The sequence below is a fragment of the Poecilia formosa genome, unplaced genomic scaffold (genome assembly GCF_000485575.1).
Source record: "Poecilia formosa unplaced genomic scaffold, Poecilia_formosa-5.1.2 Scaffold450, whole genome shotgun sequence".
NCBI classification, from domain to species: domain Eukaryota; kingdom Metazoa; phylum Chordata; class Actinopteri; order Cyprinodontiformes; family Poeciliidae; genus Poecilia; species Poecilia formosa.
In genome coordinates, this window is record NW_006800389.1 from 189,318 (window position 1) to 211,850 (window position 22,533).

Consider the following 22,533-nt stretch of genomic DNA (forward strand, 5'->3'; position numbering starts at 1 on the left):
ATCAGTTCGCTCTTTTCATTCGCAGCAGCAGCACAAGGGCAGGATGGAAACACGGAGAAAGGTTAATAATGCTTCCAATGTGAGAATCAAAAACGAAACACTTTTGTTGATCATTATTAATGAAAGGAAGGATTAAGAGGAAGGAAAAGGTCTCCTGTTCACCGGAAAGCTTTCACAGTTTATGTACCAACGGCCTTCAGAAACTTCTCTCAGTGTTTTTAAAAACATCAGGGCCAAAAGCAACAGAATAACTGACAGAATAATCGATAGCTAAAATAATCAATAATCGTTGCTCTATTAAACCTTGAATGCAGACTTCGCAGAGGAAAACGGTGCACTGCAAAAACAGAAAATATTACCAAGTATTTTGGCCCAGTTTCTAGTACAAATCTCTCAGTAGATATGACAAAACTAACCAGGAACTTTCCAGCTTGTTTTGCATAATTTCCTAATATTGTTGAAAACCTGGAAGATCATTTCATTTATAAAATGGGAAACATTTTTTGTTATAAGTAAAAAAATCTGTTAGTGGAAACTGGTATTTTTTCCAATATTAAAGCAAGCTCCTATATCTTTCTGAAAAGTTGCTCCCGAGTTAGTTTACCAAGATATTTTCATATATTAATGCTCATCAGCCATAACAGTAAAATCAAACGTTGGAAATCAGGCCAAATGCAGGAAGCTGACCTCTTCCAGGGCTCGAGAGGGAAGCCGCCTCTCAGACGGACCTCCGACCACATGAACACGAACCAAGATGTGATTCCTCTCCACTGACAGGCTGTCGATGATGATCGCCCTGAGAGGCAGAGAGAGAGAAGCAAACAAATTTAATGTTTCAGAATAACAACACTCACTCAACAACAAAATGTCTGCAGATAACTACTTAAACAAGCTGTTGCTGGCCCCGCAGCTCAATGTTTACGTTCAGACATGAAAATGGCTGCAAACAGACATGCAATTATTCAACCATACATCTTTGAAAAGCAGAAGTACCGCCTCCTGCACAAGCAACAAGAATGCAGAAAGTGGTTTCTGAACATTAAGTCAACAATAAAGCACTTGTTTTTTCCAGCAGCCATTGTACAGCGGTAAAACCAGCTGACCAAATGTGCTGGAGCTCAGCTTAGGTTGCTAGGTAACAAGGGGAGTTCCACTGTGGTTGCTAGGTAACGCCCTGGGGCTTTGCTGGGGTTGCTAGGCGAGGGGCATTGCCTGCTGATTTGTGTTGTTACATTCGGAAGGTTTTTGAAACGGATCTTTAACTTACTGCCAAAAAACATCTGGGTGTTTTTTTTAAGCACTTGGTCTGTTTTTAGAAGCAGCTGAGACCCAAATGGAAGAACAAACTATGGAAAATGTGAATCTTTGATAAAAGATCCCCTTAAAAAACACAGCAGTATTTATAGATGACAAAATCAACACGATGAAAACTTTCCACTCATTCCTGTCCTCCATTTTATTGGCAATGTGTGATACAAAAGCCTTTCTGAAGCTACAAAATTTCTGCAACCATATCAGTTTGAAAACAAAAGGGCAGGCTGTTTAAATCTCAGCTGAAGTCAGAACATTTCCAATTATAAGGACTGAAAAACATCATTCTGTGTGGATAGTTCTTATAGCTGGAGCAATTTGGACTCCAGAAACTAATCTAAAAGACTATTTTGTTTTACATTTCTCTCTCCAAAGGCCAGATTGCTCCAAAATGTTGCATGCTTATGCTTTATTGGTAAAAATATGTCTTAGATGTGAGTTCTGGTGTCATCGATGTTAAAAAGGTCAGAGACAAAACAAGCGGATGTGGAGGGAAATGGGTTAACTCAAAGGTTAAACACCAAAACACAAAGTCAGGATGACACTGAGCTGAAAACACAAACAGAATAAACAGAAAAGCTGATGCCAACCATTACAGAAAAAGTTCAAAATAAATAAAAAAGAGGAGGAAATGAGCGGGCCGTCATTCTGTGAAGCTGAGCGAGTTTTCAAACCTGACATGTGAGCGGCTCTTCAGGGCCGTCTCCATTTGTAACCAGCAGCAAAAGCAGCGTCTCCATTAGAAGAACGCAGAGAAGCACTCTGGGAAATGGTCTTTTATTTATCCTTCCTTCCATTTTATTTATTTATTATTCTGACATCTGAAGCATGCATTTTTTTATTAGATGTGAAAGTTTTCTGTCAAATCAAGATGATGCACAAAGAGAATAAAAATGGGCCTAATTTACTGAAATTTCTGATTGTTGGCTTTTAGAAAAGACGAAAGTCAGTTTGATGTTTTCAATGCAACAAATGTGAGTCCAGATTTCAACGAGTAGTTGAAGCAAGAAAACTTTGGAGTCAAACTTTTAGAAATTAAATCTTGTATAATCATTGTTTTAAAGGGTAGCACTAATATTTTATTAACTTTGGTGTTTAATTACGTAATTTAAATCGATTTGTGCATAAAGAAAGGAAAAAAAGATTGTAATAAAATAGATTTTGAATTTTTATCAATATTTTTGGTCTGAAAAGCCTCTAAATATATTTTTACTTGTTTATGTACCATATTAGAGACTGTTATTCCTGGGTCCACACCACAAACATTACAAAATATAGCAGCAAACTCAGCTTGGCTCCTTCAGACTAGCCAGCAGCAATTAGCAAACACCTGGTGAAACTGCAGATCAGCTGAGATTATAGGAGCTACTGCTCAGTGAAACGCTGGTAAAAACATTGATAAAGGTTAAAACAGGTTGTGATGACTTGCTGAAGGTGGAGTTTCAGAAAGAGCAGAAGTTTCTTAAAGAGACAGAGGCCCAATTTCCAGGCGTTAAGTCTAATTTCTGTTAAGTCATATTTGATAGTTGTGCTACAAAATGATTCTGTGTGCCTGAAAAATACATAATACTGCCCCTTCAAAGATGTTTTTCAGGTAAAACTGCATCTTTATTCTGCTAATATTATGATTGTATTATTGTAATAAAACTCTTATAGTGAGCCTACTTCTTGAGGTGTTTGAAAAAAAAATTAGATTTGATTTTCAAGCCTCATTTGCAAATAAATCAGAATTTAAACGACCGACATGAACCGACCCGGCTCTGTGTGAACCGAGTTTTCGTCTAACTGCGTTTCTGGCTTCGTACCCGTCTGTGGCGTCTTGGTCAGCGACGTTTTCCCTCTGACTCTGCAGCAGCGAGCAGCAGATGTTGTACTGGCTCTCCAGCAGCAGGAAGGAGTCCAAGCAGCAGCAGAGCACACCGAGCAGTCTGCAGCGACGCACACAAACCCAAAACAAAGACACGAAATTACAGACAGGCCTGGCAGACCGAGATACTGCAACAGAACGCCACTACAGAGAATTACAAACTTTAATTTAGTACATACTGCACTGCAGGGCAGAAACACACGGGCACAGACTCAGTTTGGACTTTTTCTTTTTGTCCCCTGGCCTTTTGTCTGCTCGTATTAGGTCAGCCAGCACAGCTTGTTAAAGCCAATTGAGAGCTTTGTCAAGTGGGAGCCTTCGGGAAAACATTCACGGTTCATTTTCAGCTGCTGGTAATGACAGCGGCTCAGACAGGCTGATAAGATCCAGCAACATTTTGAAACATTGAGAGAGCTGGAAAACAAAGCGAGCGCTCGGATTTAAACCAACATGTCTGTCCTGGTGAGAGTAAAAATATTACAAAATATTCTGAAAATCTGCTCAGTTTCATCCATCTGACTGACTTCAGCCTGAGCTTCTCACAGTAAGACGATAAAATGTCCCAGAAGTTACTGCAATAAACAATAATATTGTTGTTTTGAGACCATTATCAACAGTAACATTCTCAAAAATCAATACATTTAAATCCTAACAAACATATAACACCAAGACTGGAAGACATTTTAAATATCAAAAATAAAACAACAGAAACAACAAATAAATTATGAAGACAATGAAATTGTCCTTCAAAAGAAAAAAAACATCTAGTTGAGACTAAAACACCAGATTTAAGACTTTTACTGTCCAGTTTCTGGTAAAAAAGATAAAAACAATAAATTAATGGACATTATTGAGCTTGTTTTAATTTATCCTGTAGCGACCGGCCTTTAATTTCCGTCTCATCCTCTGCAGGTTTGTGGTAATGAAGCCTCAGGCTGATAGTTTTCCATGTTGTCGATCAGAGTCGGTGAGTTTGTGGATGTTTCTCTGTGACTGACGGCTCGGCGCCTCTTTCTGACAGCTGAACATCAGGAAGCAAAGAGTTTGTCAGGAACTTCTTCTCACCTCAGTTTGAAACAATTAAACCTGCAGCTCTCCGTTCGAGGCGCATGCTTTAAAACTCAGTTTAACAGAGGAAAAGCCTGATTAACATCTGTTGTTTTTTTCTTTAAAGCTGACCTTTTAGGCTTCCTTTAACATTTTAAGATGGGGGAAACCAAACATCACATTTTTTTGCATTCTTAGACAATGAGATTTTAGTTTTGTTTTATGGCGTCTTGTCACTTTAAATCCAAACAAGCTGCTACTCAACATTTACACTCGAAGGTGAAAATAGCTGCAAACAGAGGCGCAATTATACAACCATACATCTTTGAAAAGCAGAAGTGGTGCCTCCTGCACAACCAACAAGAATGCACTTTCTGGATGTAAAGTCGAAACTTTGTACAGTCCAAACAATGGTATGTTTTCACTGATTAGCCTTTTTCTGAGTTTGTATGCTCCAGTTAATCATTAATCGATTATGCTGCAGTAGTGCAAAAACCTTTTAATTCACATTGAATGTGAATATAAGCGTTTTTAGAGCGGATCTTAAGTATTAGCAGCGTCTACCTTTTCTGTCGACTCTAATCTCCACAAATAAAAAATTGTGAACAATTAATTTTATAATCTTGTTTCCACAACAGAAATAAAGAGTTTAATTTAATTATTCCCTTTTGAGAGGTTGAAATGTTGTCACACAAGGTGAACGGCACAAATTATTTTATTAAACGTTGAAAGATGACCATTAATTTATTTCTTAAAGAAACAAACTAAANATATATATATAATTTCCTTGACCTCAGCATAAATGAGTTCCTGTTTGGGCTCAGCATAAACAACACCTAAATAATTGATATCAATCCCGGAGCATGCTGAATAAATAAGGCTGCGTGCTTCAAAGGACGACGGCGCCGCCTGGTTATCAGTTCGCTCTTTTCATTCGCAGCAGCAGCACAAGGGCAGGATGGAAACACGGAGAAAGGTTAATAATGCTTCCAATGTGAGAATCAAAAACGAAACACTTTTGTTGATCATTATTAATGAAAGGAAGGATTAAGAGGAAGGAAAAGGTCTCCTGTTCACCGGAAAGCTTTCACAGTTTATGTACCAACAGCCTTCAGAAACTTCTCTCAGTGTTTTTAAAAACATCAGGGCCAAAAGCAACAGAATAACTGACAGAATAATCGATAGCTAAAATAATCAATAATCGTTGCGCTATTAAACCTTGAATGCAGACTTCGCAGAGGAAAACGGTGCACTGCAAAAACAGAAAATATTACCAAGTATTTTGGCCCAGTTTCTAGTACAAATCTCTCAGTAGATATGACAAAACTAACCAGGAACTTTCCAGCTTGTTTTGCATAATTTCCTAATATTGTTGAAAACCTGGAAGATCATTTCATTTATAAAATGGGAAACATTTTTTGTTATAAGTAAAAAAATCTGTTAGTGGAAACTGGTATTTTTTCCAATATTAAAGCAAGCTCCTATATCTTTCTGAAAAGTTGCTCCCGAGTTAGTTTACCAAGATATTTTCATATATTAATGCTCATCAGCCATAACAGTAAAATCAAACGTTGGAAATCAGGCCAAATGCAGGAAGCTGACCTCGTCCAGGGCTCGAGAGGGAAGCCGCCTCTCAGACGGACCTCCGACCACATGAACACGAACCAAGATGTGATTCCTCTCCACTGACAGGCCGTCGATGATGATCGCCCTGAGAGGCAGAGAGAGAGAAGCAAACAAATTTAATGTTTCAGAATAACAACACTCACTCAACAACAAAATGTCTACAGATAACTACTTAAATGAGCTGTTGCTGGCCCCGCAGCTCAATGTTTACGTTCAGACATGAAAATGGCTGCAAACAGACATGCAATTATTCAACCATACATCTTTGAAAAGCAGAAGTACCGCCTCCTGCACAAGCAACAAGAATGCAGAAAGTGGTTTCTGAACATTAAGTCAACAATAAAGCACTTGTCTTTTCCAGCAGCCATTGTACAGCGGTAAAACCAGCTGACCAAATGTGCTGGAGCTCAGCTTAGGTTGCTAGGTAACAAGGGGAGTTCCACTGTGGTTGCTAGGTAATGCCCTGGGGCTTTGCTGGGGTTGCTAGGCGAGGGGCATTGCCTGCTGATTTGTGTTGTTACATTCGGAAGGTTTTTGAAACGGATCTTTAACTTACTGCCAAAAAACATCTGGGTGTTTTTTTTAAGCACTTGGTCTGTTTTTAGAAGCAGCTGAGACCCAAATGGAAGAACAAACTATGGAAAATGTGAATCTTTGATAAAAGATCCCCTTAAAAAACACAGCAGTATTTATAGATGACAAAATCAACACGATGAAAACTTTCCACTCATTCCTGTCCTCCATTTTATTGGCAATGTGTGATACAAAAGCCTTTCTGAAGCTACAAAATTTCTGCAACCATATCAGTTTGAAAACAAAAGGGCAGGCTGTTTAAATCTCAGCTGAAGTCAGAACATTTCCAATTATAAGGGCTGAAAAACATCATTCTGTGTGGATAGTTCTTATAGCTGGAGCAATTTGGACTCCAGAAACTAATCTAAAAGACTATTTTGTTTTACATTTCTCTCTCCAAAGGCCAGATTGCTCCAAAATGTTGCATGCTTATGCTTTATTGGTAAAAATATGTCTTAGATGTGAGTTCTGGTGTCATCGATGTTAAAAAGGTCAGAGACAAAACAAGCGGATGTGGAGGGAAATGGGTTAACTCAAAGGTTAAACACCAAAACACAAAGTCAGGATGACACTGAGCTGAAAACACAAACAGAATAAACAGAAAAGCTGATGCCAACCATTACAGAAAAAGTTCAAAATAAATAAAAAAGAGGAGGAAATGAGCGGGCCGTCATTCTGTGAAGCTGAGCGAGTTTTCAAACCTGACATGTGAGCGGCTCTTCAGGGCCGTCTCCATTTGTAACCAGCAGCAAAAGCAGCGTCTCCATTAGAAGAACGCAGAGAAGCACTCTGGGAAATGGTCTTTTATTTATCCTTCCTTCCATTTTATTTATTTATTATTCTGACATCTGAAGCATGCATTTTTTTATTAGATGTGAAAGTTTTCTGTCAAATCAAGATGATGCACAAAGAGAATAAAAATGGGCCTAATTTACTGAAATTTCTGATTGTTGGCTTTTAGAAAAGACGAAAGTCAGTTTGATGTTTTCAATGCAACAAATGTGAGTCCAGATTTCAACGAGTAGTTGAAGCAAGAAAACTTTGGAGTCAAACTTTTAGAAATTAAATCTTGTATAATCATTGTTTTAAAGGGTAGCACTAATATTTTATTAACTTTGGTGTTTAATTACGTAATTTAAATCGATTTGTGCATAAAGAAAGGAAAAAAAGATTGTAATAAAATAGATTTTGAATTTTTATCAATATTTTTGGTCTGAAAAGCCTCTAAATATATTTTTACTTGTTTATGTACCATATTAGAGACTGTTATTCCTGGGTCCACACCACAAACATTACAAAATATAGCAGCAAACTCAGCTTGGCTCCTTCAGACTAGCCAGCAGCAATTAGCAAACACCTGGTGAAACTGCAGATCAGCTGAGATTATAGGAGCTACTGCTCAGTGAAACGCTGGTAAAAACATTGATAAAGGTTAAAACAGGTTGTGATGACTTGCTGAAGGTGGAGTTTCAGAAAGAGCAGAAGTTTCTTAAAGAGACAGAGGCCCAATTTCCAGGCGTTAAGTCTAATTTCTGTTAAGTCATATTTGATAGTTGTGCTACAAAATGATTCTGTGTGCCTGAAAAATACATAATACTGCCCCTTCAAAGATGTTTTTCAGGTAAAACTGCATCTTTATTCTGCTAATATTATGATTGTATTATTGTAATAAAACTCTTATAGTGAGCCTACTTCTTGAGGTGTTTGAAAAAAAAATTAGATTTGATTTTCAAGCCTCATTTGCAAATAAATCAGAATTTAAACGACCGACATGAACCGACCCGGCTCTGTGTGAACCGAGTTTTCGTCTAACTGCGTTTCTGGCTTCGTACCCGTCTGTGGCGTCTTGGTCAGCGACGTTTTCCCTCTGACTCTGCAGCAGCGAGCAGCAGATGTTGTACTGGCTCTCCAGCAGCAGGAAGGAGTCCAAGCAGCAGCAGAGCACACCGAGCAGTCTGCAGCGACGCACACAAACCCAAAACAAAGACACGAAATTACAGACAGGCCTGGCAGACCGAGATACTGCAACAGAACGCCACTACAGAGAATTACAAACTTTAATTTAGTACATACTGCACTGCAGGGCAGAAACACACGGGCACAGACTCAGTTTGGACTTTTTCTTTTTGTCCCCTGGCCTTTTGTCTGCTCGTATTAGGTCAGCCAGCACAGCTTGTTAAAGCCAATTGAGAGCTTTGTCAAGTGGGAGCCTTCGGGAAAACATTCACGGTTCATTTTCAGCTGCTGGTAATGACAGCGGCTCAGACAGGCTGATAAGATCCAGCAACATTTTGAAACATTGAGAGAGCTGGAAAACAAAGCGAGCGCTCGGATTTAAACCAACATGTCTGTCCTGGTGAGAGTAAAAATATTACAAAATATTCTGAAAATCTGCTCAGTTTCATCCATCTGACTGACTTCAGCCTGAGCTTCTCACAGTAAGACGATAAAATGTCCCAGAAGTTACTGCAATAAACAATAATATTGTTGTTTTGAGACCATTATCAACAGTAACATTCTCAAAAATCAATACATTTAAATCCTAACAAACATATAACACCAAGACTGGAAGACATTTAAATATCAAAAATAAAACAACAGAAACAACAAATAAATTATGAAGACAATGAAATTGTCCTTCAAAAGAAAAAAAACATCTAGTTGAGACTAAAACACCAGATTTAAGACTTTTACTGTCCAGTTTCTGGTAAAAAAGATAAAAACAATAAATTAATGGACATTATTGAGCTTGTTTTAATTTATCCTGTAGCGACCGGCCTTTAATTTCCGTCTCATCCTCTGCAGGTTTGTGGTAATGAAGCCACAGGCTGATAGTTTTCCATGTTGTCGATCAGAGTCGGTGAGTTTGTGGATGTTTCTCTGTGACTGACGGCTCGGCGCCTCTTTCTGACAGCTGAACATCAGGAAGCAAAGAGTTTGTCAGGAACTTCTTCTCACCTCAGTTTGAAACAATTAAACCTGCAGCTCTCCGTTCGAGGCGCATGCTTTAAAACTCAGTTTAACAGAGGAAAAGCCTGATTAACATCTGTTGTTTTTTTCTTTAAAGCTGACCTTTTAGGCTTCCTTTAACATTTTAAGATGGGGGAAACCAAACATCACATTTTTTTGCATTCTTAGACAATGAGATTTTAGTTTTGTTTTATGGCGTCTTGTCACTTTAAATCCAAACAAGCTGCTACTCAACATTTACACTCGAAGGTGAAAATAGCTGCAAACAGAGGCGCAATTATACAACCATACATCTTTGAAAAGCAGAAGTGGTGCTTCCTGCACAACCAACAAGAATGCACTTTCTGGATGTAAAGTCGAAACTTTGACCAGTCCAAACAATGGTATTTTTCCACTGATTAGCCTTTTTCTGAGTTTGTATGCTCCAGTTAATCATTAATCGATTATGCTGCAGTAGTGCAAAAACCTTTTAATTCACATTGAATGTGAATATAAGCGTTTTTAGAGCGGATCTTAAGTATTAGCAGCGTCTACCTTTTCTGTCGACTCTAATCTCCACAAATAAAAAATTGTGAACAATTAATTTTATAATCTTGTTTCCACAACAGAAATAAAGAGTTTAATTTAATTATTCCCTTTTGAGAGGTTGAAATGTCGTCACACAAGGTGAACGGCACAAATTATTTTATTAAACGTTGAAAGATGACCATTAATTTATTTCTTAAAGAAACAAACTAAAAGACAGGAACTGAAGCCACCGGATCACTAAAAGTAAAGCAAACATTTCACATTTTCACATTCACTTATTTATTCACCGATGTTATAAACTAATTATCGTCCAGTTTTGCAAAATCTTTGCTCATCTGTTAAGTTTATATTAATAATGTGATAAGTTATAATAAAATCAAGCAAAAAATTTTTTTTCAAGAAATCTTTTGACTTTTCAAACTCAGAAATTTTCAAGTTCTTTCTAGAAAATTTCCAAGATTGATCTCAAAATTTCTGAGTTTTTTCTGGCCATCAGATCCAGATCAAGAATCCAAAGACAAGAACAAAAATCTGATATCTGCAGGAAACCTCTTTCACAAATTGTTCAATTCTGTATTTGAATTATTTCTGTAGGAATCAACTGGGGAAAATGTATCTGTAAAGTACAACAAATAAAGGTTCCTTTAAAGGAAGCCGACACTCAGGAGGAGAAAGAATAACACTCGTTACTACAGCAAAACAACCTGCAGCTGCAATCTATTATTCATTACCTGACATGCATGATATACGATCAGCGCATTACAGGGCCGGACTCCCCTTCCTGTCTACGCTGGGCAGATGATCACAAAAGGTGATAATATATCCGAGTCGGACCTCAGGTGAGTCAAAGTCATTTAAACGCCGACCAGAACCATTAGGAAGCCATGAAGGATTTCAAACCCAAAGAGAGCTCACCAATAAAACCAGCAGGTCAGGAAAACGCTGCTTTTCTCTGCATTACTGCAGTTTCTGCTCCTTTCACTGCAGTTTGGGTCACATAAGAGACAGATAAAAGTATTCCTGTCACATTAACACCCAATTATTCAAAGGGTTTTACTGGGATTTTGTGATAAATCAGCACAAATATTTAGAAGTACAGAAAAATTATACACGATTTTTCATTTACAAATTATTATTAAGGCCCCTTTCATTACAAAAACATAAAATCTAATCCAGTTTCTAGTAAAAATATCTTAGTGCACCTGAAATAAGAAAACTAACTTACAAGTCATTTTCAGAAAGATGTAAAAATTTTTAGAATAGAAAAATCCCTTAACATTGATAAAATTATGAATATTTGGCAGATTATGTCACATATAACCAGTTATGAGTGAAATAACCTGCCAGTCCTTTATGAACGATTGGTCATGTATACTTCACAGAAAAAGAATGTTTTAATCTTAAATACAAAATGTAGATTTTTTATACAGTTCATGATACATTTCATAAGTAAAAGTATTAAAAATCACTGAAACATTTTCACATTACAATCACAAACTTCAGTCTATTAAATCTTATTCGTAATGCAGCTCATTGTTGAGAGATGAACGGAGAATTATTAATCGATTTATGGTTTTTATTTGTTTTGGGGTTTTTTTTTACAAATCTGAAAAGTGTGGCATGCATTTGTATTCAACTCCTTCGAATCAGTCATTGGCTTTTTCCAACTGGTAGATTATTTCAGTAAAAACTAAAACTTTTTCATCAATATTGAGGAATATTTTCCTTAAAACAAGCTCATTTTTATTTCTGAAAAGTTACATACAAATCAGTTTTCTTTTATTTCAAGAGCATTAATATACTTGCACTTGAAACTAGACAAAAATACTTTAAGATTTTGTGTTTTTGCCACGTGATTTGGGGAATAATGGAAATAATTGTGCCCACGCTCAAGTTAAAGGCTCCATTTTTAACTGTAAAACTGCAACAATCATCTTATTTCACCAGGCGTGTGCGAAGCAACTGCTTCAGAAATGTAAACATGGCAGGATTTGAGTCACTGATAGTAAAATGTCTAGTGGAGCGCATGCAGCGGCACATGCAGCGGCGCATGCAGCGGCGCATGCAGAAGCGCATGCAGCGGCGCATGCAGAGGCGCATGCAGCGGCGCATGCAGAGGCGCATGCAGAGGCGCATGCAGAGGCGCATGCAGCGGCGCATGCAGCGGCGCATGCAGAGGCGCATGCAGAGGCGCATTGAGTACTACTAGTTCCAGCAAACTAAGATATTTGCAATAGAAACTAGACAAAAAAATACTTTAAGATTTTGCGTTTTTGCAGTGAAGTTTGTTCTAAGTGGGTCTCCAGGGCCATTTGTGGCTCCATGACTTATTTTCTGAAGTCTTGGATCTATGATCAAAATCCACAACAGCATAATAGGTCCAAAAATATAGAGCCCTAAATGTCGACACTAATTTCAGAAATTTTCTAAAAAAAAAAAAACATGTAAATTTCTGAGCTTGAAAAGTCAAACATTTGCAAGAAAATTTGAAATATTAAATTTTTTTTAGGAAAAAAACAATTTGAAATTTCTAAGTTTGAGAAGTAAAACATTTATGAAAAAAAAAACAAAGAAAGTTTGACATTAATATTTAAAAAAATGCCAGAAAAAAAAAATAAAGTTGGAAATGTCTGAGCTTGAAAAGCCAAAATTTGAGAAAAAATTCTGAGATTTTGAAAATAATCTCAGAAATTTTCTAGGAAAAAAAAAAAGAAATTTCTGAGCTTCAAAAGTGGAAACTTTTTGACTTTTGGAAGTTTTCTGAGTTTTTTCTAGAAAATCTCTGAGAATAATCTAAAAATGTTTGAGTTTTTTTCATCTACAGTAGCCCCAATGTGCTGTGATACAAATCAGAGATAAAACTTTTTTTTTAATCACCAATGTATTTTGGTGATTTTATTAAAAATTACATTTTCTGAACACGCCTGATGAGAAGTGCTAGAAACTACTTATTAATTTATTAATTTTAAGTGTATTTTCTTTTGTTTTAACCAGCGGTCTCGCTGAAGCAGCCAGTTACTCATAAATACCCACAGAGCCGGGCTTATTTCGATCTTATCCAGGAAAATCCTTTCATCAACCTCCCAAAGCCGGTAATCAAAGTTGAAGCTGCTAATGCCGCAGACTGAGGGGAGTGACTGTGTGCTAATCCCATATCATGCGCTTCCCCCCTCCGATGTCAAGCTGTATGGAAAAACACTCGTCTCACCTCAGGCCGAAGGTGTGCGACTGCTCGTACTGGAACAGCGAGTGGATCTTCACATCCGAATCCACGGCAACCAGCCTGTCAATCAAATCCTGAAATGAGGAGCAAAACAAAATCAGAGCAAGGTTTGAAAAAGCTACTGGGGTTTAATGGAAGGCCTTTGTGCTTTCCACTCACTCCCACAGGTTCGTGTGGGTGTGAGTGGAAGGATGAATCGAAGCGCAAAGACGCCCTCTGCTGGCTGGGAAGAGAACTGCTCACAGGGATGGAGGATGGGATTTCTCTCAGGCTGTATTCGCTCTTGTTCGCTAATGGCTGTCGGCTCAGAAGCTCCCAAACGGAGAGAGAGGAGGACAGGAGGTTGACCAGGGACAGGAAGGACTGGGGACACAGAAACAACAAGCTGGTGAAAAATCAAAACTTTAAACTTAGAAATGCATGTTTCTCACTTCCGATACTAAAATCTGAGGTTTATTGCATGAATTTAAGCAAAAACGCTTCAGCTAATTCTGAATCTCACTTACAAGAACAATTAGAAGTTATTTAAAAATGTAAAACTGATCATTTTTATTAAGGATGTCAATTTTTAAAGACTTCATGGTGGAACAATTGTCTTGAAGGTTTGAATTAGGAATGCACAGATTCACTTTTTCACTTCTTACACCGATATCTGAGGCTTAGCATCAGCCGAAACAGAAAAACAATGCTGAATTGACTTTAAAAACAAACAGACATTTATTTGATAACTCTGCACCAGTACAGCACATTTAAATACACCAACAGCGTCACAATCTTGGTCAAACATGTGAAAACAACTTTAATTCGCTCAGTCAGTGCAATTAGAATTATAACAGCCAATTTAAAGTAAATAATGAAGAAACATGTAAACAGACATATAAAAAATAAAGTGCAACAAACCTTTAAAATGGTTCAGAAAGGGCAACAAATTCTAAATATAATGTAAAATAAGCAATAAAACAGGACGCAGCTCAAAGTGTAGAGTCAGACTCAATAGATCTGCCCTTATTGATCAGGGGAATCGTCACTGATGTCCGATCACATGCAGCTGCAGTGATTTTAATAAAAAATAAATTTAAAAAAAGGCACAAATTTGAATTTATTGTGGATTTCCCTCAATTTTTCCATGTTTTTTTAATCATTCTCGCTTGCAAACGATTGACAGGAGCTTTATGTAAAGAAATGTGTTTTAGTTAATGTTGACATTATTATCTAAGTATATTAGGTTTTCATAAATAAAAAAAATTATTCAAATGAAAAAAAAAGAAAACATACAGGATGAATCATAAGCTAAACATGTTTTTATTACCATAAATTAACAGATTATTTAAGATAATATTCTGCTGTGAAACTTGTTTTATTTTTTGTTTCCTGTGGATTCTGGTGAGGACAATTGAGTCCAAAAAAGTTGGTGGTTGGAGTTATCTACATTTAAACTTCTGGAATAAAACAGTGGTAAAGGGTTTCTTACACTGCAAAAACAAAATCTCACCAATTCTTTTAATCTAATTTCTACTGCAAATATCAGTTTTGCTGTATTTCAGGTGTGCTAACGTAAGAAACTTTTCAACAAGATATAAGAACTTCTTTTAAGTCATTCATTCTTTAATACTGATGAAAAACTAATTGTTTAATTGGAGGATTATTTTACTTATAACATGGGAAAACGTATTGAGTTAACTGAAATAATCCTCCAGTTGGACCAATACTCTTTTTAATCAATACTAAGGAATTATTTACTTAAAACAAGTTTCTATAACTAGTTGAAGAGCTACCTGAAAGTTACTTTTGTTTTATTTCAAGTGTACTAATAAATTAACAGAAGAACATGTCATTTACTGAGTGATCAAAACATTAATAATTTATTATTTTAAAGAAAGAAGCTGTGACAATGTTGTTACTTTAGATATCTAATTGAAAATAATAAAAATAGCATAAGCACATGATGCAATCAGGCAAAATAAAGTTTTCAGAATCAGTTTCTTTCTATTTAAAACTAACAAAAACTGGACGTTTGTTTTACTTTAAACAAATTTGATCTTCATTTATTTAAGTTACTCTCAGTGGATAAAGTATCCAGGAATTACTCAAGAGGTATGATACTTAATAGTAAAGTTACTGACGTAAAAGTAACAAATACAGTGTAATAAAGTAATTTTTTCCCCAAAAAAAGTAAATGTAACTGGTTGCTATCCAACTCTGGCCACAACGCAGAAAAAAAAAACTTTAATATTTAAATTTACCTTTCGGGATTATTAAAGTATTTATGAGTTAATTTATGGAGGAAGCAATGTAATTTGAATTATTCCACATTTCTCCACCATGGTTTGTAAAACATTCTTGAAACAGCAAAATAAAATCAGTTGTTTGCAGTTCATGAATTTGCCACTAGATGTCACCATGTCTCCAACAAATGTCACTAAAATTAAAAGCAGATTTGCAAGCAGATACATTTTTCTTTTAGTTTGGAACAATCCAAGGTTACTTTGCAGTTAGTTTTTATTATTGTTTTATTTTAAATAAATACAATGAACTACTAGTGTGTTACTAAGCAGCTGCAGTAATTTTAATCCATTGATATCGGTATTTGTTAAAGTTACTGAAACTTTTTTTTTAATTTGAGACTTGAAGTCCAACTAAAAAAAAGAACAAACTAACAAACAACCAAACCGATATACCTACATTGACCAGTACATATATTGATGATCAATATTTATTGATATTATATATATTTTCCAACCCTTTCAACACTGAAAAAAAATTTTTTTTCTCTGCTTCAGTTAAACAAACCACAATCCTGCACTGCAGTATTATTTCTGTCACACATAAATGAGATTTTTCACGTATGGGGCCTTCAAACATCGACACCGATGTTGATGTCATTCATCCCCAGTTTAACACAACTTATTCTGAACTGCATCACAGAGATGCTGCCATACGTAGCTTTATTTCTTCATAATTGACTCAAACTTTAAAGTAGGGAAGCCAATCAATCAATCAATCAAATTTTATTTGTATAGCACATTTCAGCAGCAAGGCATTTCAAGGGGCTTTACATAAAGAAAAAATAAAAACAGCGTGTGACATTGAATAAACAGTAAGAAAGAGAGAGATTTTGAAAAAAAAAGATAAAAAAAGATAAAACATACTTTTGTTACGGTATTTAAGCTCCTGTCGTCGCCGGACTCCGCCGTCCGTTTAACTCGGGTATTATCCAGGCCCCGTCGCCTAACAGGTGCCTAACCTTGCAGCACCAGGCTCCGTCCACCTGTCATGCGAATTTTTGTGCTAGGACTTCGCCGTCCTACACGGATTTTTGTTGTAGGTTGTAAGTCGATCAGATGAACAAAATATGAGCTTGAATAGTTCTCAGATTGTCAAGATTAAAAAACAAATAAAAATGTAGAAACTTCTGGAAATATATTGTGTAAAGAAACAGTTTGAAAGACGACACGACCTTTAAATGTGACTTAAATTTCTCCTTTTATGCAGGGCCGGCCAAAGCCATTTTGGGGCCCTGACCAGACTTTAATCCCCCCCAGCTCATAGCAACATGTCCACAGATGTTTCACCACTGTGTGTAACATAGCTATTATTTGTAGGTAGCTTAGAAATGCTCCAATTATTTAGCATTTTGAAAAGCAGAGTGATATTAAAATACAGTAATAATGAATTTAAATTTATGTAAACTGCTTCTATTACTAATAAATAAACAAAATGAGATTCACATGATCATATTATATAAAAATAAACATTTGTAATAAAAAACACAGCTGTTGCGACAGCCATAAGCAGCCGCTCAACTTGCGTATGCCTTGGGCCGGCTCTGTCCATGCGTTTACCTTGAGGCAGCTTCTGTCTATGGAGTCCATGGGTGTCGGTTTGGGCCGGATGACTCTGGCATCGTCACCTCCACATTCGAGAGCCGACCACAGATCCACAACCAGCAATCTGACAAAACCTGGAGGTAAAAAGAAATCACATTTTTACCAACGCAGAAATTCAACTGTCAGTGAAACTTTTAGTGAAAACCTAAGGTAGCACCACTTAAAGATGTAAACTGGATTAGAATGAACACAGCAGAGAAAAGCTGCCAAATAATTTTAAACATTTTTAGCTGAAACACCTTCAGTTTAAGATATTTATTTTTATTGGAAATTAGGCTCATAAGATTGATTTTGTAGGTAACGTTCTGTAATCTATAGAAAAAGCAAAATATATAAAAAAAAACTCCTTGTGTTTTAATAAATATTCATTATCAAGTTGCACATCATTCAAATCCTGTTTGTAGCTTTGAAAAATATTAAAATAATTTTTAGTTGATTTTCCAGTTTCTAAGAAAACAAAATCTCACCAAGTAGTTTAGTGCAAATATTTTAGTAAATTTGAAATGAGACAAAATTAACAAACTTTTCAGCTAAATACAGGAGCTTAAGTCAATAATTTCACTTAGAAAATGGGGAAAATGTTTTGTTCACCAATATTAAGACATTATTGTTTGCTGAAAACTTACTTGTAAGTTAGTTTTGTCTTATTTTAAGTGTATAAATATATTTCCACTGGAAACTAAACCATAAATACTTGGTAATATTTTGTGTTTCTGCAGTTTGAAAGACTTAATTTCACTTCGTATTTTCTTTTTATTGTGGTCAAATATTTCAATCTTCATCTAAAACTATACATTTTTACTCCAGAACAGATTTGGCTCATTAATTTGAGCAGTTTTGAGTCGACAGCATCGATTCTGGAGCAGCGGCGACTCGCCGGCCAGACAATCCAACTTAATCTTGTTAAGTTGAGACAGTTTTAAAGTTTTAGCATCACTTATCAAAAGATTTAAATGAATCCATAAACCACCTAAGTTTGAGTCTATTCTAAATAAATTCAGTTCTTGCTTTTAAAACTCACTGAAATTTTAAGTTGTATAAACTAAGTGATCTTCTCAATGACAATATTTCCTCTTTTTATACCAAAATGTACCCAGATTTGACAGTGAACAAACCCTGAGACAAACTATAAAAATTCTTCACAGCAGCTGCACAGAAATTTCCAATTCAAGTCTCAAGCATCCCAGCCAGCAAGTGTTTGTTTGTACAAATGAGCACTTTGTTACCCGAGTTGTGCAGAGCTGCAACCCCTGGAGCCGTCGCCGCTATCTGTGTCACCATCACTCCGTACCCAAACTTCTCACAGCGACTCACCTTCAGCAAAAACACCAGAAAGAAGATGCAAAACTGGTCACCTGCACAGTTGTGTGCATTAGAAACAACCAGTTAAAGGAGCACAAAGAAACACACATTCAAGGAATTTAATTAATTTCAGCATAATTTTTAAAAAATAGCCAAAATAAAATAAAGTAAAATAGAATCATGTGCTGTAATTAAAGTGCAATGTCCAACAGAAACAGTAATTACAAAACCATGCAGAGAATGTCAGTAAATTGGGTCCAAAGGGAGTTGGCTGAGATCTGCATGTAGGACTGGGCATATGCGTGTCCACAATATAAATCTTACAAATCCTGCTTCAGTATCCGAGCACCAGCTGAATACTAAACAGATAAACAGACTTTAGCAAACAACGCTGCGTCCTTCAGGAGGAGGAGGATCAACAAAACAAATGCATTCTCCAGGAAAAATAAAGACGTGAGAAGCAGTTCAGGAGCAAATGTTTTAAAGATGAAGCAGGGGGAACAGGGCAGGTTCTGCATGTTGGTACTGCTTAATTACTGAAAGATACAATTAAAATCTGTTTTTTCTTCTTTGATTAGGACTAAACCTTTCATTTACAGGGATTTGTAAAAGTTTGAAGTATTTAATTTATGAGAGTTTCAATGGATTTAACAACTTCACATCTGAAAAGTGTGGCATGCATTTAACCACAATGGGCTTTCCTGTTTTAAAGGTATTCACCATTAGTTGTAACAATAAACTTTATCTGAGAAACATTTATTTCAAATATAAAAGCACCGCAGTAGGCTGTTTGGTTTTCATAAATTTAAATAAATATGCTAGTTAACGCTAGCTAGCCAGCTAGCTCCATCCAGCCAGAACAGTAATTTTTATGCAATAAGTAACGTTCAGCTGTTTAAATTTGAACTAAACTGCATTGAAAAAGAAGTCAATGCAGAAATGACAACAGGAAAATGGAGATGAGGAGATAGTAGACCAAAAAATCAGCTGTTTATGTTGCTGCTGCTTGGAAATGCTACTAAAAAGAAGAATACATCCTGCAAATAGCCCCAGTTTCAGTCTCAAACTGTTTATGTTAAGCATTAAATTTCCTCAAAAATATATTAGAAAGGTGATTTGCAAAGACTTAAAGATGCTTCATTCGTTCGTTAAACATCTATTATCTTCCGATTTGTTTTGATTTTGTGCTAGCTACTGCTAAAGGTGCAAACTATAATAAAGTAATTACATATGACAAACAGCAAATTTTATGTTAACTGGAAAACTGCAACATATTTAGACCAACATGTTGAACTTTAAAACCCTGAAGAAAGTATTTTTAAGTGTGTACAGAATACACCAGTCTAAAAACTAAAAAAAAAATATCCTGATTAATTCATTCAGATTCTCAGATAAAAGTCTGGAGTTTACAAAAAAAAACTTTTTATCTTTGACATTTACTGTCACAGTTGAAGGTGAAAATCCCTCCTAGCCTGATTTATTTTGTCGTTCCTAAGAAGTTTTCTAATACTCAAAACATACATCCCATAAACTTTGACCTGTAATTAATGCCCATCACTACTTTTTGTATTTCTATTTATAAAAACTACATACATTATATAGTTCTACGTAGCACGTGTGCAACTTTGTGTTGCTTTATCACATAAAATCCAAATTAAAGGTACTTAAGTTTGTGGTTGAAGTAAATAACACCCAGTTTCAGTTCCATTCATCTCAGATGAGGATGAAATTAAGCCTCCACAAAGTTAATAAGTTCAAGAACAGAGACATAATTACTGTATATTGATACCAATTCTTATCGCTGAAAACCCGACGGTGGTTCAAGTGAAGGCAGGATAATATACCTGGCTTATGTATGAAGGGAGGAACTGAATAAAACTTTTATTCCGGGTCAATAATGAATCATCATGAGTCAAATGTTCAAAAATAGCTGTTCACACCCATCCCACGTTTAATTTTTTACAAGGACGCTGAAATTACAAGACTGTAAAAATCAAACAACACAAACGGATGTTGGGAAGGAAGGTCAAAGTTCCTGAGTTACATCTACTAATAAACTTCATCTGCAGTTTTGATGGATTTTTTCACCAGTTAACCACTGGTCCAATTCATCATAACTTACAGAAATCACATTATGAGTAGAATTATCACACAAAAACATAGAAGGATTTAAGATATCGTTAGCCTACTATTTCAGTCTTCTGGCCATGAGTAGAAATGGAAATTTAATGCAGATTTTGTACAGATATGTGTTGGCAAAAATGTCAACAGAAAATTTGAAAGACTGAACTGCCAACTAATCTAAAACACTTTTAAAAGCAAAGTTTGCAACAACATGCTTTCTGTAATCTCAGAGTAAAACGACGACTAAAAATCAGCATTCCGGTCTTATTTTCATCGATGTTTAAAAAGCTAAAGGCCGTCTAAGCTTTTAATTCGTCAAGACATTCATCTAAACCTTGGATATAGTCGTCATTTTCCCGTTTTAGGGAAACCTAAATCTGAGTATCATCTGCATAACAATGAAAAGCAATATTTTGCTTTCTGAAAATGGAGCCAAACAGCAGGAAATACAGATAAAATAGCAGAGGACTAAGAACAGAGCCCTGTGGGACACCAGTTAAACTCAAAACGTTCTCCAAGTGAAGTACGGTCTGAAACACAAGAATGTGTGGGAATGGATTAATCACATACAAAAAGAAATAAGAAAAATTGCAGATTTTTCATTTATCTACATAAGTGCTTCTTAAATTAAGAAAATAATTATTTTATTGCCTAAAATGCAACAACAAAGCAGGTCTTTAGTAAACACTTGATCATTTGTAGACAAAACACAACGCTTCAAACTTCAAAATCAATACAGCTGATCCATTGACTGATAGAAAACGGTACTTAGTGGGAGATTCTCATTTACAAAATTTGAACCAAGTGAATCTAAAACTTTACCACATTAGGAATTTAAGGCATCTTTTTAATCTTAAATGCAAATATATATATTTATTTCACAGTTTTGGCTTAATTACTGCTCTGAATATCGTGGTTTTTCAGCAAGATGACATTTGTTGAGTGTATACTCCAATTAACAATTAATTGATTGCTATTTCAAATAATCGATTAATCACGATTAATCGTTTCAGCTCTATAGTCTAGTGTCTAAAGCAGATATAAAATATAGAAAAAAATATAATTTAATTGATTGGGGAATGTTTTTATGTTTTTTCATGTAAAGCACTTTGATGCTGAAATATGCATCAGATCAGGTTATGACAGAAATGTAAAAAAAGGTTCAGACTTTATTAATTCATTGTTTACCTGCAGTTTTTTGGTGAAGCGAGAGAACATGTAGGAGACGCATTCGTTGATGGCGCCTGTCTGCTGTAGCAGCAAAAGGCCTCTAGGGGTCGCAGCAAAGTTCAGCAGACTGCCCAACATCGTTTCCTCCCAGACGAGCCTGTTCCACATCCACAAAAAAACAGCAAAAAGAAACCTCAGGCTAAAACAACACCAACAAAACACGGATATATTCTCAATTTACACCTTTAGTACTGAGAAATGTCCACATTTAGGCTGTTCAAGATAATCTAAAACGCATCTTTAAAACTGGTTTAATACATATTTATTGAGCGATTCTTATAAGGCAAAAAACATTTTATCTTTTGACACTTTAAGCTGTTTCAGAGCAAAGTAAAAACAGCTGAATACAGAAGTTTCACCAGTTAATTAAAATAACAATTATCCAGAGTAGCATCAAATTTTTAATGAGAAAATATCAGATTGGCTCTAATAGAAATATTTTAAAACATTGTGTTATTGAGTTCAATACGGCAGAATAAACTATGGGAGGAGATCAACTGGAACGTTAAGCTTGTTTTTATGATCTTTTGTCAATTATTAATACTTTTGGGCCACATATATCAACAGTTTTCCATAGTAATTAATTTAAACGTCCATTATTAGCCGCCGTTTTCTTGGGTTTTTGAGTCCAGCAGTTATTAATTATTGGTTAATAATTAACAACAGAAGTTACATGATTTTTTTATGTTTTATTAGACATGAGAACAATTGTTAAAGGCAGCAAAGTTTAAGATCAAACCACTATTAAATTATTTGCTATGATTAGTCAAGTGAATATTAAATAATGAGTGAAGCATTGTAGCACCGGTAACCTGTTTTACTGTTATTTCTTGATTGAAATCGTG

At 35.7% G+C, this 22,533-nt stretch overlaps 1 protein-coding gene across 1 annotated transcript in view; it reads right to left on the reverse strand.

The window, feature by feature from the left end:
- tbc1d32 (TBC1 domain family, member 32) overlaps positions 1-22,533 on the reverse strand; it is a 68,620-nt gene that overhangs the window by 27,251 nt on the left and 18,836 nt on the right. Inside the window, exons 20-26 of the mRNA XM_016663864.1 lie at positions 21,647-21,785; positions 18,259-18,346; positions 16,988-17,106; positions 13,389-13,508; positions 13,131-13,219; positions 8,257-8,379; positions 5,828-5,936 (exon numbers count right to left, since the gene is read on the reverse strand). Coding sequence (XP_016519350.1) covers positions 5,828-5,936; positions 8,257-8,379; positions 13,131-13,219; positions 13,389-13,508; positions 16,988-17,106; positions 18,259-18,346; positions 21,647-21,785 — 787 coding nt within the window. The remainder of the gene's footprint in view (positions 1-5,827; positions 5,937-8,256; positions 8,380-13,130; positions 13,220-13,388; positions 13,509-16,987; positions 17,107-18,258; positions 18,347-21,646; positions 21,786-22,533) is intronic.